The sequence below is a fragment of the Lagenorhynchus albirostris genome, chromosome 2, assembly GCF_949774975.1.
Source record: "Lagenorhynchus albirostris chromosome 2, mLagAlb1.1, whole genome shotgun sequence".
NCBI lineage: Eukaryota > Metazoa > Chordata > Mammalia > Artiodactyla > Delphinidae > Lagenorhynchus > Lagenorhynchus albirostris.
In genome coordinates, this window is record NC_083096.1 from 74,194,933 (window position 1) to 74,212,825 (window position 17,893).

General features: G+C 48.9%; 1 protein-coding gene across 15 annotated transcripts in view; it reads left to right on the forward strand.

Annotated features, from left to right (window-relative positions):
- GBA1 (glucosylceramidase beta 1) overlaps positions 1-17,893 on the forward strand; it is a 21,757-nt gene continuing 3,864 nt past the window's right edge. For 10 of the 15 annotated variants that reach the window (XR_009538388.1, XR_009538389.1, XR_009538383.1 and 7 more), the window contains exons 1-10: positions 13,578-13,725; positions 14,111-14,198; positions 14,446-14,637; positions 14,756-14,902; positions 15,206-15,339; positions 15,565-15,737; positions 15,972-16,209; positions 16,555-16,779; positions 17,146-17,309; positions 17,734-17,850. Coding sequence is in view for 10 of the 15 variants with exons in the window: in XM_060136870.1 (XP_059992853.1) it covers positions 13,699-13,725; positions 14,111-14,198; positions 14,446-14,637; positions 14,756-14,902; positions 15,206-15,339; positions 15,565-15,737; positions 15,972-16,209; positions 16,555-16,779; positions 17,146-17,309; positions 17,734-17,850 (1,505 nt within the window). In the remaining 5 variants the exon portion in view is untranslated. Of the gene's footprint in view, positions 107-13,564; positions 13,726-13,824; positions 13,867-14,110; positions 14,199-14,445; positions 14,638-14,755; positions 14,903-15,205; positions 15,340-15,564; positions 15,738-15,971; positions 16,210-16,554; positions 16,780-17,145; positions 17,310-17,733; positions 17,851-17,893 lie in introns of those variants that run through there. The other 5 variants (XM_060136935.1, XM_060136957.1, XM_060136968.1 and 2 more) reach the window with 5 other exon arrangements.

Genomic DNA, 17,893 nt, shown 5'->3' on the forward strand with positions numbered 1-17,893 from the left:
CTAGCTCTGCTGAGCCCCCTTCTACCGCCCCGCCCACCCCGCTTTGCAGGCTGCTCTGGGATTTCCCTTCGCCTCCGTTTGGGGCTGCTGTTTCGCTTCGCCGACGGTAGGCGTAATGGATTTTGCACTTTTGGGATCTTAACTCTCCTTTCCCTGCGTCTGCACTTCACCTTTTTATCATCATTGTTATTATTAATTGTAGGGATGGTTGTATTTTACTAATGAAGAAGAGGGGGAAATCTTCAAATCCTCTTCTACCCACTTGCTTTTTTGAGGGGTGGAGTGGAAAGAAAGTCTATGTAATTTATCCATTCTTCAATCATCCGACAGATGTTCAATGAGCACGGGACGAGCACCGGGTGCTGTGCTACGTACTGGGGATACAGACTGATCCCCGCCCTACTGGGCTTTCTCACGGACAGATCAGCAGAAAAAAGAGTTAGCAGGCTACTGGGTGCTATAACTGACATTAAACCATTTGTACAATTAATTGCAAATGTAATAAGAGCTACAAAGGAGATGTAAGGGCTCCTCACACACAGGAGGAGTGTGTGTGAAAGGAGAGAATTTCTTGGAGAAAATGACATATGAGCTGAGTTCCGAAAGAAAGATGAATAGGCACTACCTAGGCTAAATGGAGGTGAAGAGTGATGCATACTAAAGAGCCTTTGGGAGGATTCTGAGGCAGAAAGGATGTAGAACAAGGGGGCCAGTCTGTGGCAGGCTGTAATTGGAGGCTGGTCTCCGTCGTGCCCCTTACAGTCTGATTCCTACACAGCAGCCAATGTGATCTTTTAAAAATATAAATCTGATGTTGTCACTTCCCTGCCCCAAAATGTCCAGTGAATTTCCATTTTGGAACAAAATTCAGACTCCTCACTGTGGCCACCAAGGCCCTGCAGAAGAACTTGACCCCCAGCCTTTTACTCCAAACTCACTGCTTATCACTGTCCCACTCACTCCTTCTGTCCAGCTTCCTTACTCCCCTTTTTTTTTTAAGATTTTTTTGTTTTGATGTGGACCATTTTTAAAGTCTTTACTGGATTTGTTACAATGTTGCTTCCGTTTTATGTTTTGGTTTTTTGGCCTCAAGACATGTGGGAATCTTAGCTCCTGCACCAGGGATTGAACCGGCACCCCCTTCATTGGAAGGCTAAGTCTTTTTTTTTATTTTTGGCTGCGTTGGGTCTTTGTTGCGGTGCGCAGGCTTCTCTTGTTGTGGAGCACAGGCTCTAGGCACGTGGGCTTAGTAGTTGTGGCATGTGGGCTCAGTAGTTGTGGCTTGCGGGCTCTAGAGCACAGGCTCAGTAGCTGTGGTGCACGGACTTAGTTGCTCCACGGCATGTGGGATCTTCCCAGACCACGGCTCAAACCCGTGTCCCCTGCATTGGCAGGCGGATTCTTAGCCACTGAGCCACCAGGGAAATCCCTGGAAGGCTAAGTCTTAACCAATGGACCGCCAGGGAAGTCCCCCTTCCCCTTTATTTTGTTTCATAGTTCTCACGGCCACCTGAAATTATCTGTTTTTTGTCTTCCACCACCACTGGAACATAAGCTCCATAGGGCCAGGGACTTTATAATCTTATTCATTACTGTATCACCAGGGTCTAGAACAGTGCCTGGCACATAGTAGATGCCCAATTATGATTTGTCAAATATGTGTCTTGGGAGCACATAGCAGGGGTGCCCAGCTCATTCAGGGGTGTCAGGAAAATGGTACTGATGGTAGGGACATTAAGGCTGAGGAGTTAATGATGAAAAAGAATAGTTATCCATTTTTTTTCAAGAGAGGAGAAGAAAATAGCATAGAGCAGAGAGGCAAGATGGAATGTGGCCTATTAGACGAAATGTGATTGGAGCATATGGTCCAAGTGGAGAGGTGAGAAATGAGACTGGAACAAAGATGCCAGGTCCCGGTAGCCCTCTTAAAAGGCAGTGTGGAGCCGTTGAAGGATTTTAGGAGGGAGAGTGGTAGCTTCAGAATTTGTATTTTAGTTAGACCATCCAGTTCTTGGTGAATGGATTGGAGGAGAAAAGTAGAGTGTAGGAGGCCAAGCAAGAGATGTTTCAGTAGCTTAGAAGAGAATAGACAGGGAGAAGGGTACAGGGAAAGGACAGAGTCAAGGATGAGCCCCAGGTTCTGTGAGGAAGAGGTTCTATTCATGGGGAAAAAAAACACAGGAGGAAGAGTGGGTTTGGCTGGAGGAGATGATGCTCTCATGATGGTCCTGCTGAAGTGTCTGTGAGACACCCAGAGGAAAGGTCTGGAGGGCAGAGTCACATCACAGAGTCCATCCCAGGAGAAGGATTGGGATTGGAAGTGGAGATTGTGGAACCAGAAAACAACTAGAAGGTTAGTCAAAGCCATGGATTATCTCTGTGGAGAGAGCATGACGTATGAGAAGAGAAGGCCTAGGACAAAACCCTAAGGAACAGACAGAAAGAGGACGTGAAGCCTGCAAAAGAGAAGGAACAGCCAAAGAAGTGGGAGGACATCCAAAGCAGCAGAGTGTGGAGTCATGAAAACAAAAGAGAGTGCTTCTAGGAGGTAAAAAGTCCAGTCGAATAAGGGCTGAGCAGGGACTTTCCTGGTGGCGCAGTGGTTAGGAATCCACCTGCCAATGCAGGGGACGCGGGTTTGAGCCCTGGTCCAGGAAGATCACACATGCCACAGAGTCTGAGCCTACTGAGCCTGTGCGCCACAACTACTGAGCCTGCGAGCCACAACTACTGGAGCCCCTGTGCCTAGAGCCTATGCTCCGCAATAAGAGAAGCCACCACAATGAAAAGCCCATGCACCGCAACGAAGAGTAGCCCCCACTCGCCGCAACTAGAGGAAGACTGCACGCAGCAACAAAGACCCAACGCAGACCGAAATAAATAAATAAATAAATTTATATTTAAAAAAAAAGGCTGAGCACTATTCATTGGACTTAGCAACAAAGGGATCATTAGTGACCTTGGCAAGAGCAGTTTTGGAGCCAGGAGGGTCCAGTATCAGCCTGTGGAGTGTAGGAAGTGGAGAGAGGTGTAGCAACTCATTCCAGAGGTTTGGCTCTGAGTAATATTACATGCATTGTTGCATGAAATCATCATAACAACCCATGAGGCAAGAGTTTTGGAGATGAGAAAACTGAAGCTCTGAGAAGTCAAGAAACTTCCCAATATCTCAGTTCTAGTGAGAAATGAAGCAAGGATTTCAATCCTGTATAATCACTCGGGTGTTCATGCTGAAACACCCTTCCTTATTGCCTCTTCTTGAGGGGAACAGGAGAGAAATGGTGGTGGCTGGAGGGAGCAAGGGTGGAGGTAGAGGCCTCGCACAGAAGACTCCTTCTACTGTACCTGGAGGGAAGAAACAAAGCCTGGATAACAATAACAGTAATAATTCCAGCCATCTATGTGGAATTTTACAGTTCACAAGGAACACCTCAGATTTTTTTTTGTGTGTGTGGCTGCGTTGGGTCTTTGTTGCTGCGCGCAGGCTTTCTCTAGTTGTGGTGAGTGGGGTCTACTCTTCCTTGTGGTACAGGGCCTTCTCATTGCAGTGGCCTCTCTTGTTACAGAGCACAGGCTCTAGGCATGTGGGCTTAGTAGTTGTGGCTCGCGGGCTCTAGCGCGCAGGCTCAGTAGTTGTGGCTCATGGACTTAGTTGCTCCACAGCATGTGGGATCTTCCCGGACCAGGGCTCGAACCCCTGTCCCCTGCATTGGCAGGTGGATTCTTAACCACTGCACCACCGGGGAAGTCCCTTCTCAGATACTGTTATCTTCAATAAGCCTCATTACAACCCTGCATGGGAAGCTCAGAACAATAAGGAATGTGCGAGCAGGCTCACAGTTGTTCAGTATTTGAATCATACTTCCTGTTGCCTCCACCAAATCGCCTTAGTTAGGTCTCACTCTCACTGTAATAGTCTTGTTCAGAGTTAACCTCATTCTTCCTGAAGTTCACCACTCCTTTGCTTCAAACCACACCAAGGACAGTCTCTGAAACACTGACAAGCAGGACCTTAAACAGCGAGAAGGTGCGGTTGGTAACTTAACCCATTCATTCATTCAGTAAACTTGAGCCCCGATTCTGTGCTTGTCTCTAAGTGAAGAGTTTTAAAGTTTCAGAGAAATATTAACCATGAGATTTGCCCTGTAACCATTTATAAACTTACAGAAGACTAAAAATATGCAACTGAAATATCTGGGAGGCTGTATGACATGATGGCTAAGAGCTGCTTGGGCTTCAGGGTAGGACAGACCTGAATTTAGGCTTGACTCTGCCACTCACTTGACCTAAGTCAGTTTTCTCGTCTGTAACATGGGGTTGTCAGGCTAATGCATGTAATAAGCACTCATGAAAGGTTGGCTGTTGGTATCTTGAGAAAAATTATATGGGAGCATGTGAGGTACAAATACTTTCCATTTGCACTGGGCTTTCCAAGTATGCTATGGTTATTGTTTAAGAGTTGGTTAATCAGAGACTTCCCTGGTGGTCCAGTGGCTAAGGCTCCGTGCTCCCAATGCAGAGGGCCCAGGTTCAATTCCTGGTCAGGGAACTAGATCCCATATCCTGCAACTAAGTTTCCGCATGCCGCAACGAAGATCCCACGTGCTGCAACTAAGACCCAGCACAGCCAAATAAATAAATATTTTTTTTAAAAAGTTGGTTAATCAAACTAACTTTATTGCCATAATCAATAAATCAATTGCCCGAGAAACAAGTCATTTGATGTCAGTAATCAGGAGGAGTGGTGTATCTTCAGATAAGAAACCAGAGCTGAAAGGACAGGTTCCAGGTTGACTGGTAAGGTTTATCCATTCATTCATCTCTTGAATATTTTTTGAGCACCTACTCTGTTATGCATGGCATAAGAGTGTCTCTCTTTGACTTGACCATGGAGGTGACAGTGGGACTGGGAAGGAGGCACCCTCCTTGGGGAGTTGATCTGAGACCCAAAGAGCAAGGAGCCTGTGACATGGTACTTACCAGGCTCCAGGGCTGGAGTTTGCTATCTGAGCCAAGCCTACAGCTTGTCACAGGGCTGGCTGAAGTGGGATCAGAACTCTTGTGCTGGGTCAGCCAAACTATTTTTGTATTTCTGCTTTTCGCTTATATTTATTTCCCAGTTGTCCTCCCTTGGTGTTTAGCTAAATCTTTTAAAAGTGCTGTGCAAGGGCTTCCCTGGTGGCGCAGTGGTTGAGAGTCCGCCTGCCGATGCAGGGGACACGGGTTCGTTCCCCCGTCTGGGAGGATCCCACATGCCGCGGAGCGGCTGTGCCCGTGGGCCATGGCTGCTGAGCCTGCGCATCCGGAGCCTGCGCTCCGCGACGGGAGAGGCCACAGCAGTGAGAGGCCCGCGTACCGCAAAAAAAAAAAAAAAAAAAAAAAAGTGCTGTGCAGGGACTTCCCTGGCGGAGCAGTGGTTAAGGCTCCGCACTTCCACTGCAGGGACACAGGTTCGATCCCTGGTCGGGGAACTAAGATCCCACATGCCTTGCGGCACGGCCAAAAAAAATACAAAATAAAGTAAAAGTGCTGTGCAAAGGGGACCGAGGAACGCATTTGTGGCCACCTAGTACGTCCCTAGTGGCTACTGCAACCTGGGCGTTTGAGGTGACTCCCCTAAGGGCAGTGGTTCTCAGTCACCCCCTAGCGGGCATTTTGGAAACGTCTCTTTAGTGGAGACCAGGATTAGGAGGCACTTTGAGGATTTAGTGGAAGGACAGGAAAGGTAGACCATCTATAACATGGAGGACAGTCCTGCACAAAGAAGAATTGTCTCTCATTCTACTTGACTTTGGGATGTTCTGCTCAACAATATATGCAAAGGGCTTCCCTGGGGGCTCAGTGGTTAAGAATCCGCCTGCCAATGCAGGGGACACAGGTTCGTGCCCTGGTCCGGGAAGATCCCACATGCCACAGAGCAACTAAGCCCGTGTGCCGCAACTACTGAGCCTGCGCTCTAGAGCCTGCGAACCACAGCTACTGAGCCCACGTGCCACAACTACTGAAGCCCGCACGCCTAGAGCCCGTGCTCTGCAACAAGAGAAAACCTCACTCACCGCAACTAGAGAGAGCCCATGCACAGCAACAAAGACCCAATGCAGGCAAATAAATAAATAAATTTATTAAAACAACAACAACAATGTATGCAAATATAAAATCAAATATAAATCAGCAGGACTTCATTATATAATAATGCAGAAAAGTTTTACAAGGTGTTTTTTTGTTTTTTGGAACAGCCCAGTAATTTAGGAGGAGATCATTATGGAGAAGGAAGCTTAAATAAAATACATTGTCTTGACATTATTGCATCTGTCTACTCAGTGTATTAGAGCACTTCCAGCTATGCAATATACTTCGTTTAAAAGAGTTTCAATGCAGTAGCGTACCTGCAAAAGCAATGAACCAACTGCAAATATGTAATAAAAGTAAAGTTTTTTTACTAGCTTCATTGAGGTGTAATTTACATACTGTAAAAGTTTCTCCTTTTAAGTGTACAGTTCAATGATTTTGAGTAAATTTACAGAGTTTTGCAACAGTTAATCTCCATTCCCACTCCAGCCCCAGACAAGCACTAATCTATTTTCTGTCTCTACAGATTTGCTTACTCTGGAATTTCATATATATGGAATCACACAATGTGTGGTCTTTTTGTCTGGCTTCTTTCACTTAACATGATGTTTCTGAGGTACATTCATATCGTAGCATGTATCAGCATTTTGTTCCTTTTTATTGCTGAATAGTATTCCATTTAATGAAATACCACTATTTGTGTATTTATTCACCAGCTGATGGACATTTAGTTTGTTTCCATAAATAACGCTGCTGTAAATATTCATGTGCGAGTCTTCGGGTGGACAAATGTTTTCATTTCTTTTAAGGAGATACCTAGAAATGGAGTTGCTGGGTCACATGGTAACTCTATGTTTAACATTTTGAGAAACTGCCAAACTGTTTTCCAAAGTGGCTGCACCACTTTACATTCCCACGGTAACATATGAGCGTTCTAATTTCTGCACATCCTTGCTAACACTTGTTATTGTCTGTCTTTTTGATCATAGCCATCCTAGTGCCTATGAGGTGGTATCTCATAGTGTTGGGTTTTTTTTGCAGTACGCGGGCCTCTCACTGCTGTGGCCTCTCCCGTTGCGGAGCACAGGCTCCGGACGCACAGGCTCAGCGGCCATGGCTCACGGGCCCAGCCGCTCCGCGGCATGGGGGTTCCTCCCGGACCGGGTCACGAACCCGCGTCCCCTGCATCGGGAGGCAGACTCCCAACCACTGCGCCACCAGGGAAGCCCATCATAGTGGTTTTGATTTGCATTTCCTTAATGACTGATGTTGTCAAGCATCTTTTCATGCGCTTGTTGCCCATTTTTATATTATCTTTGGAGAAATATCTATTCAAGTCCTTTGCCCATTTTTTAATTGGGTTATCTTCTAATTACTGAGTTATAAGAGTCCTTTATATATTTTGGATACTAGGCCTCTATCAGAGATATGATTTGAAAGTATTTTATCCCATTTTGTGGGATGTCTTTTCACTTTCTTGATGACATCCTTTGAAACACAAACACTTTTCATTTTGATGAAGTCCAATTTATCTTTTTTTTCTTCTGTCATTTGTGTTTTGGAATCATAAATAAGAAACAATTGTCTAAAGAGATTCTGGACTTAAGCTATAAGAAGATGAGACTTCTGGGAACCTTGGGAGGAAGTAATAGTATTTACATGTGGGAGGGACATGACTTATGGGAAGCCAGGGGACGGACTATGGCAGATTGCCTCCTAGATGGCCCCCAAATGATCCCCACCTCCTGGTGTTTACACCTTTATTTAGCCCCTCTGCCCCCCACACATCTGTATAGAAGACCTGTGTAACCAATAGGGTATTGTGAAAATGATAATGTGTGACTCCTGAGGCTAGGACCTTGTGGCTTCCGCCTTACAATCTCTTAGATCACTCACTGGAGAGGAATCCAGCTGCCATGTTGTGAGGACACTCAAGCAGCCCTATGAATTATTCCACATGGTAGGGAACTGAGGCCTTCTGCCAACAGCCAGCCCCAGTTCACCACCTATGTTAGTGGCTTAACTTGGAAGCAGAGCCTCAGCCCAGTCAAGCCTACTACAGATGATAGCAGCCCTGACCAACGTCTTGGCTACAGTCTTTTGAGAAGCCTCAAGTCTGAACCATCCAGATGAGCCACTCCTGAATTCCTTACCCACAGAAACTATGTGAGAAAACAAGTGTTTGTTGTTGCCTAAAACAAAAGAAAAAGAAACCACTGGCTAATCCAAGGTCACAAAGATTTACTCCTAGCCTTCCTTCTTCCAGAAAATTAAGCGTTTTAGCTCTTACATTTAAGTCTGTGATCCATTTTGCTTTGATTTTTGATTATGGAGTGAGGTAAGGGTCTAAGTTTATCTTTTTTAAAAAAATAAATTTATTTATTTATATATATATATTTTTAATTTTTGGCTGCTTTGGGTCTTCATTGCTGCGCACAGGCTTTCTCTAGTTGCGGTGAGTGGGGTTTTCTCTTGTTGCGGAGCACGGGCTCTAGGCGCACGGGCTTCAGTAGTTGTGGCATGTGGGCTCAGTAGTTGTGGCTTGTGGGCTCTAGAGTGCAGGCTCAGTAGTTGTGGCACACGGGCTTAGTTGCTCCGCGGCATGTGGGATCTTCCCGGACCAGGGCTCGAACCTGTGTCCCCTGCATTGGCAGGCAATTCTTAACCACTGCGCCACCAGGAAAGTCCCTACGTTTGTCTTTTTGCATGATATCCAGTCATCTCAGCGCCGTTTGTTGAAAAGACTGTCCTTTTCCTTACTGAATTGCTAAGGCCTAGAATCAAATAGTGAATTTGTGAAGACATGTGGAATGCACTGAATCTTATTCATAAAGATTGACTTTTAAGCATTTTGATTTATCATATATTTTATGTTTTTGCAGCACAATAATAATTACGTATTGTAAAAATGACATATGAAACTTACATATTGAAATTATTAATTCATGGGCTGTTTTTGCTTCTGTTAAATCCTAATTTATTCCATTTAGGTTAGTACATATCTGACTATTTTATAATGTCTTGTAGGTAATCATGCCTAAGCATTTACTTATTGGAAACATATTTTGCTATAAAAAATAGTCCCATTATCTTTCCTTTATATGCCAATTAAGGCAACTATATTGATTCTCTTAAATTATGTGTGTAGGTAAGTCATATTATCTATAGGTTCATTTCAGGATAGTAGAGAGTATGTGAGGAAATACTTTTTATGAAAAGGGGTGCTCAGGCTGTTGGGCTGAGATCTCCCAGGACAGGGAGAGTGAAGCTTGGGAAGAGAGGCAGACCTACCTCTCCCCAGCTGAAAATCAATCCATCTTGCCCAAGCTGGGAGCCCTGGATTCTGTTTCATTATTGACAAGTTATCCCCTGACCAATGCCTTTGAAGAACACAGATCCAGAAATGTTGCCACGTAGCCAGCACTTCAGAAGCCAACTTGGGCTTCATTTTTTTTTTTTTTTTGCGGAACGCGGGCCTCTCACCGTTTTGGCCTCTCCCATTGCGGAGCACAGGCTCCGGACACGCAGGCTCAGCGGTCATGGCTCACGGGCCCAGCTGCTCCGCGGCATGTGGGATCCTCCCGGACCGGGTCACGAACCCGCGTCCCCTGCATCGGCAGGCGGACTCTCAACCACTGCGCCACCAGGGAAGCCCGGGCTTCATTTTGAGCAGGTAAAACACGTGTAGAAAACATGGAACGATTTTAAAACAGACGCTGCAGACCAGCACAGCAGCTTTTGAAAATAACCGGCAGCTAATGTAGCATTTGGCACACTGGAGGCACTCATCAAATGTGTCATTTGTGTCATAGGACCCTGGATACAAATCTTATCGGACGCAAGTCCGTGTGCCCAATGCATAGAGAGGCCAAACAATACCACAACGTCGGAGTTTGGAGAGAGAAAGATTTATTGCAGGGCCGTGCAAGGAGACAGGTGGCTTATGCCTTAAAAACCCGAACTCCCGGAAAGAAAGCTTTCAGCAAAGCTCATTTATAGGAAAGGTGAGGGAGGGCTGTGGTTAGTTGTTGCAGACTTCTTTGGTGTCAGATCCTTTGTTCTTGAGGTCAGGTCACGGTCAGGTCACAGCATTCCTGTAAACCTCCACCAAAACAAATGTTATTCTCTATTCTGACGAGAAAGGGCAAGGTCCCAAAGGCTCAACCTTTACTCTCTGAGGTCCAGGCCCTGGCTAAAGGAGGGGGTCCTTGTGAGGGCCAGTTACCCTGCCGGGAGCGTTGGTGCAGCACCCAGTATGGGTCTTACTGCCAGTGCCCAGGCCCTGCTGAAGAGGCAGATCTCAGCTGGCGGCACCCTCAGGGCCAGGTCCCCAGACCCTGCCCAGCCATCATCATTGAGGGAGCCAGGCGCCCAGGGACCCAGCCGGCCCTCAGGCTTTTCATTTACACTGGAGAGAATGATTTGTATAGGATTGATAGGAATACATGTTGTAGCAAATACCAGTCAGGTGAATTCCCAGCTCACAACGATTGCCCTTCTTTGAGAATAGCCCCAACAGCGGTGGACCTCAAATAATGATGTGCAGTGTCCTTGCAGCTTAACCCTGACCTCTGGCCACCTCCTAGCGGGAGACAACTGATCTAAGCTGTACCAATCTTAGAAATGTGAAGGGAGAAACTGAAGCTGGTTGAAGCTGTTACCTTTTTTAAAAAATTTATTTTAATTAATTAATTAATTTAAATTTTTGGCTGCATTGGGTCTTCGTTGCTGCACGCAGGCTTTCTGTAACTGCGGAGAGCGGGGCTCTTCGTTGCAGTGCACGGGCTTCTCATTGCAGTGGCTTCTCTTGTTGCAGAGCACAGGCTCTAGGCGTGCGGGCTTCAGTAGTTGCAGCACGCGGGCCCAGTAGTTGTGGCTCACGGGCTCTAGAGCGTAGGCTCAGTAGTTGTGGCGCACGGACTTAGTTGCTCCGTGGCATGTGGGATCTTCCCAGAGCAGGGATCGAACCCATGTCCCCTGCATTGGCAGGCAGATTCTTAACCATGATGCTACCAGGGAAGTCCCTGAAGCTGTTACCTTAATGGCAGTGTCCATATACTGCAGTTGCTGAGGCCTCCATGGCCTGGGACCCATGGAGACCGCCACTGCCATTAGGCTGCACAGGGTGGGATGGGGCAGGGGTTTGCTGCTGCTTTGAGGCCTGGACCCGGCCAGTGGGTGGCTGTGGTGAGGGCTTGTAGCTCTGCGGGACACAGCCCTCATCTTGTCCCCGGGGCACCCCAGCTCACCCGCTGGCCCCGCGGCTGGAGGGCCTGGAGGGTCCCGGCGAGAAGGCCGAGATCTGCCTCGGCCTAACCCACTCTCTGCTGAGAGGACCACTGCCAGGCTGACTGTTGGTGGAGCGGGACCTTTAACCACGGCGCTCAGGGTCTCGGGCTAACAGCCGCGAGCTGAGGGGGCCATGTGCCCGCCCCGCCTCATTACAAATCCAGGTTCCACAGCTGAGTAGTCAAGCGACTTAGGGCAACTTCATGATCTTTCAGAGTCTTAGGTTCCTCACCTCTAAAATGGGGAAAATAATAGTATCTGCCACATGAGAATAAAATGAGACTATGAGCATGAAGTAGCACAGAATAAGTACTCAATAAATATTATTAGCCCTTATTATAACCAACTTTATTTAGAAAATAAAATATAAAAGCCTCAAGGGCAAACCACATTGTGAGAGAAGAAACAGGACACTCACAAACTCTGTGCCTGCAGAGGGAAACAGGGAGGGGAGTGGGGCTCTAAGGCCAACAGAGCACATAGCACAGGGAGATCAGCTCGGTGCTTTGTGACCACCTAGAGGGGTGGGATAGGGAGGGTGGGAGGGAGACGCAAGGGGGAGGGGATATGTGTATATGTATAGCTGATACACTTCGTTATACAGCAGAAACTAACACACCATTGTAAAGCAATTATACTCCAATAAAGATGTTAAAAAATAAACAAAGCCAACAGAGGAGGTAGGGGCAAATGTAGTATGTACTTAATATCCATAAATATTTGTGGAGTGAGTGAACTAGAGGGAAGTAAGATCACCTGCCCTCTTCCCAAGAACAAGCCCTGTGCAGCATTTCCTGGAAAAACAGGAAGTCTAGATGGGGCCGATTTGACATAGTGATGATGGTTCAATTCAATGCAACAAGCTGGCACCTACCCACCCTGTGCCAGGTCTTCTACTTAGAACGAGTAAGCCATTCCTTTGGGGAGCTCCAAGCTCCTTCCATAAACACAGCCCTAACTTGTTGCAGTATTTGGTGCCAAGCAGTGTGCTAGACACACATTATCATACTTCCACCTCACAACAATTTTGTGAGATAGGAGTTATCTCTCCCCTTTTATAGATGGGAAACAGAGGCTTAGAGTGATTAAGTAATTTATTGAAGGTCAAACAGCCAGTAAGTGGTAGAGCCAGGATTCAAACCAAGCTCGTCTCACTGAGACTGTATTCAGTATAGTCTATATTCAGTATAGTCTCAGTGAGACTATAGCTCCTATAAGGCTACAGGAACCTAGAAGAAGAAATGGTCAATTTTGCCTGGAGTGTGTCTGGAAAGACTTCACTGAGATAATTTAAAAAAACAAAAAGGCACAACAAACAAGTGGTTCCCAAGTGTCTACTCTGTACCAGGCACTGTGCTTATCTCCCTGATTTCAGTAGTGACCTGGTGAGGTGGTGGTATTCCCTCCACTTTACAGGTGACGAAGTAGGCTCAGAGAGCTGTAGTCAGTCAGGTCATAATTCTGTGTCATTCCCACTGAATCAATATGATGTGGCCCATGAGGCAACACATGGACAACCCCCTTGTCACATCCACTGAGGATGCAGCTTTGTACCACACTTTCCAGTTTCTGAACTACTTTACACAACCCCCCTGTCCTGTGATTTCCTTCTCATCTGCATCTGATGATGAAACAAGTGAGGACTGGAGAAGCACTGTCCCTCTGCCCAGGGCCCATCGTCCCTGCACTTCTCTGGTTAATATTCCCTAAACCTCACCTCTTCTCCTCCATGAAACCTTCCAGGATAACCCCAGCATGAAGGGCCTCTCTGTGCACACCTGTTACCAATTTTGTCTTTATCTGTTACCATCCGTGTAAGAGTCTGACTCTTATGAGCCTTCCGAACCTCGATAGGGCAAAGACTTCTTAATCATCTCTCAGTATTTTGGCCTCAGTATTTTGCACAGTGAACCTCTTTTATTAGTATCACCTTTATTAGCATGACTAAAATTTTTTCTCAAGAAAGCAATGTGCCTGCTGTGGTTCCCATCCTTTGGGATTCGGGAGCCCCTACCCAATCCTTCATTCAGATCTTTCATCTAGATTCTTCCTAAAGTTGTCATCCATACATGCCTTCCAGAATTTCATACGGTGTATAATCACCAACAGCCCAGAAGACAGTTAGTTGCCCTTTACAAGTATGGTTGCGATTGCCTCACTTCTCGTGTCATGTGACTCTCCCATAGTTATCACGTGACACATCCACTCCATTTTGCCGGAATTAACTCGCAGGGCTCACCTGGTACGTATGGCTACCTCAGGCTCCTGCACCCCTGTTTTTATTTAGCTGATACTCTATCCCTCCGAGGTTTGGGAACCCCGCAGTCTTCTCATCTGGTGATGGTGTTTTCAAGTCCTTCCAGAGAGGTGAGTGGGCCAGGGCTCCCAAATGGTCTTGTCGCTCTTTCTGGAATCCTGGCGCTCCAGGCTCTGGAATTCAGTGAACGACACACTCTCCTCGAAACCAGGCCATCACGGCCCTTTGATGGAGGGACAGATGGAGGGAAGGTGAGGTTGAGGGAGAAATGGTTAGGACGAGGGGTGGAGGAGGGTCCTGGTCGGGGTGGGCAGAGAGCTATTATTAGCAGAGGGCTTGGAGGGTGTCTGGACCCAGGTGTCTGTGGGCTTTGTTCCATTCTATTAAAGGTGGGAGACTAGGCTGGGTGCCCACAGGCAGCCGAGCCCTGCCTGGGAGAGTAGATGAGAGGTGGAGAGGGGCTTGCCCTCTAGCCTCTCCTCATTCTGTTCTCAGGAGTGTCCCAAGCCCCAGGACAGAGTAGGCATCATGGCTCCCAGTCTCATGGGATTGCTTCTACTTCAGGCCGTGTCGTGGGCATCAGGTGAGTCAAGGAGGAGGGAGGGAGCCCCGAGGCCCCCTTCTGCCTTATGTTCCTTTGGTAGTCTCTGACATACGGTGGTGGACTTCATTAGATGCTCACTAAACCCTTTTGAGTGACTGAGATCAACTGTGGGGTACATCAAGAGAATCTTTGAAATCAGTATTCAGTCTTTCCTTCCAACTAGTGTGTCCCTTCTCCCCATCTTCCTCCTTCAGCCCTTACCTCTCTTGTGCTCTCTCCCTCCCAGGTGCCCGCCCCTGCAGCCCTAAAAGCTTTGGCTACAGCTCAGTGGTCTGTGTCTGCAATGCTACGTACTGTGACTCTCTTGACCCCCTGGCCCTGCCTGACCCTGGCACCTTCAGCCGCTTTGAGAGCACACGCAGTGGGCGCCGAATGGAGCTGAGTCTGGGGACCATCCAGGCCAACCGCACAGGCACAGGTAACCACTACACCCCTCACCCAGGCTGGGGTCCTCCTGGAGCTAAATCATGCCGGCAATCACCATGGAGTTTCTCCCCTGTGCACTGACACCCTTTATTCCCTGCGGATGTCCTCAGGGCTGCTGTTGACCCTGCAGCCAGATCAGAAGTTCCAGAAAGTGAAGGGTTTTGGAGGGGCCGTGACAGATGCTGCTGCTCTCAACATCCTTGCCCTGTCACCTCCTGCACGGGATTTACTACTCAAATCGTACTTCTCTAAAGAAGGTAAGGAGGAAGGGGACAAGATGACATAGTGCAATTGACACTTTGACCTTTCCTTTGACCCTGACATCCACCCATCCCTGACATATGGGTCTCTCTTAATGCCCAGTGAAAAAAAAGATTGTCCTACCCATCTTCTGCTGAGTGCCTGGGGCCTCTCAGGCTCAGAAGGTCTGCGCTTCACCCAGAGCCCAAGTTCCCCTTAGCCCTCAACTCAGACGTAATTTAGGACTGGCAAGTGGTAGACAGTGCCCCACATTCTCCTACTGACTCAGACACACATATCTTGGTCTTCTTTTTCTGCAGGAATCGAATACAACATCTTGCGGGTCCCCATGGCCAGCTGTGACTTCTCCATCCGCACCTACACCTATGCGGACACCCCTGATGACTTCCAGTTGCTCAACTTCAGCCTCCCAGAGGAAGATGTCAAGCTCAAGGTGGCCACTCTGGCTGCCTCAGGCCCCGGTGGCATTGATGCCTGGTGGTTGAGAGGCCTCGGGCTAGAGCAGTCTGCAGAGAGACATAGAACGTGCCCTCTGCTCTCTGTGTTCTGTCCTGGGGTGGGAGGGAGGAGGCCGATAGCTAGGCCTGATACACTGGGTGGGCCAGTCTGTTTATGTTCCAACTCTGGATGTCTCTCTCCTCACCACCTTTGTTTCTAGATACCCCTGATTCACCAAGCCCTGGAGTTGGCCCAGCGCCCTGTCTCACTCTTTGCCAGTCCCTGGACATCACCCACTTGGCTTAAGACCAATGGGGCAGTGACTGGGAAGGGGACACTCAAGGGTCATCCAGGGGATCTCTACCACCAGACCTGGGCCAGATACTTTGTCAAGTAAGGGAACAGCAGGGCCATGCGGTCCGGACCAGCCTCCCATCTTGGACACCCTGGTCTATGTCCCAGCCCTTGATCTGGTTCCGCCTCCAGATCTCCTCAGCTCACCTTTCTACCTTCTGGGTCTTTCAGACTCAGGCCCCTCAGTTTTCCCCCACCCAGTCAGCCCTCCTATTCCCCAGGGTCTTGGTTCCCTGTCTTGGCCATGATCACTCACACCCTTTCCCTCGCCAGGTTCCTGGATGCCTATGCTGAGCACAAGTTACAGTTCTGGGCAGTGACAGCTGAGAACGAGCCTTCTGCAGGGCTATTTAGCGGGTACCCCTTCCAGTGCCTGGGCTTCACCCCTGAACACCAGCGAGACTTCATCGCCCGTGACCTGGGCCCCACCCTGGCCAACAGTACACACCGCAACGTCCGATTGCTCATGCTAGATGACCAACGCCTGCTGCTGCCCCACTGGGCCCAGGTGGTAAGGACCAGGAGCTCCATGGGTGCCCTAGTGACCCCCAAGCCCAGCATCCGAATGGCTGGCTCCCGAACAGAGTGCCTTCCCTGCCCCAACTCTTGATTCCTAGAGCACCCTGGCTGGGACCAGGTGCCCAGGTGGCACCCCTGGGGTGCTGGTGGTGGTGGTGATCCCCCTCTACAAATCCAGGGCCCCATGAATCTCCACGGTTGTCACTTTAACCCCCTCTAAGTTGTGTTCATCCCACTGCCCACTTCTCAGGTCCTAATGCCTCTTCCAGAACCCTTTGTGCAGGACCCAGGCTCAGTGGCTCTCTTTCCCCAGTAGTCCTTCCCTTTCCCTGTACAGGTGCTGGCAGACCCAGAAGCAGCTAAGTATGTTCATGGCATCGCTGTACATTGGTACCTGGACTTTCTGGCTCCAGCAAAAGCCACCCTGGGGGAGACACATCGCCTGTTCCCCGACACCATGCTCTTTGCCTCAGAGGCCTGTGTGGGCTCCAAGTTCTGGGAGCAGAGCGTGCGGCTGGGCTCCTGGGATCGAGGGATGCAGTATAGCCACAGCATCATCACGGTGAACCACCTGTCTCCCTTTCCGCAAAGCAGACCACCTCAGACCCCTTGCTAGTCTCACCAAAGGCTCCTCTCCAGCTTTTCCCCAGCTGGCTTACTCTTTGGAGCAAATTTTGGGATATCATGATCCCCTCTAGGTTGCCTTCCCTTCACAGATCTGCACACCATCACCCTCGTTCCAAATGCTTGAGCGGTTACATCTGCCTCAGATTCCTCAGCTTCTCTGGCGATGCCTCTGTCCTCACAAACCCTCGCTCCTTAGATATTACTCCCCTCACAAAGGCTGAGGCACCATAGCCCGTCTCCCTCATGTGACACTTAACTGTATTCACTGGGGGCCTTTGTCTCTGCCCTGTTCCTACCCTAGAACCTCCTCTACCATGTGGTCGGCTGGACTGACTGGAACCTCGCCCTAAACCCTGAGGGGGGACCCAATTGGGTGCGCAACTTTGTCGACAGCCCCATCATTGTGGACATCGCCAAGGACACATTTTACAAACAGCCCATGTTTTACCACCTTGGCCACTTCAGGTGAGTGGAGGGCAGGCACCCCCACTCCACACCAGTCCTGGCATCTCCTGCACTGGGATTGTATCTCCGCCCCCTCTCCCCCCTCCCCCTGCCCCAGTGCGGAAGCAGGAAGGTGCTGAGGGTGGGAACTTTGGGAGCAGCACGCATGTCCCCCTTGCACCATCTAGGCAGGCAGTGACTAGCTGGCATTCGAGACACAGACAATCCCTGAATGCCCGATGCTGGGACTGGGCGGCGGGAGGACAGGGCACACCCAGCCGCACAGCTTGAGGCCTGGAGAGTTAGGGCAGAGCTTTGGAAGGGTTCTAGGGGGAGGGGGTAGGGGGTAGGGAAGATGACTTCTTAAGTGAGAGACTGATGGGAGCTGCCCTCAGGGCCAGGGGAGCTGGGCTGGGGTCCCTGATGATGCCTGTTCCCATTTCAGCAAGTTCATTCCTGAGGGATCTCAGAGAGTGGGGCTGGTTGCCAGTGAGAAGAATGACTTGGACACAGTGGCACTGATACATCCCGATGGCTCTGCAGTTGTGGTCGTGCTAAACCGGTGAGAGCAGTGGGGCCTCGGAACTGGGCTGAGGACAAGACGG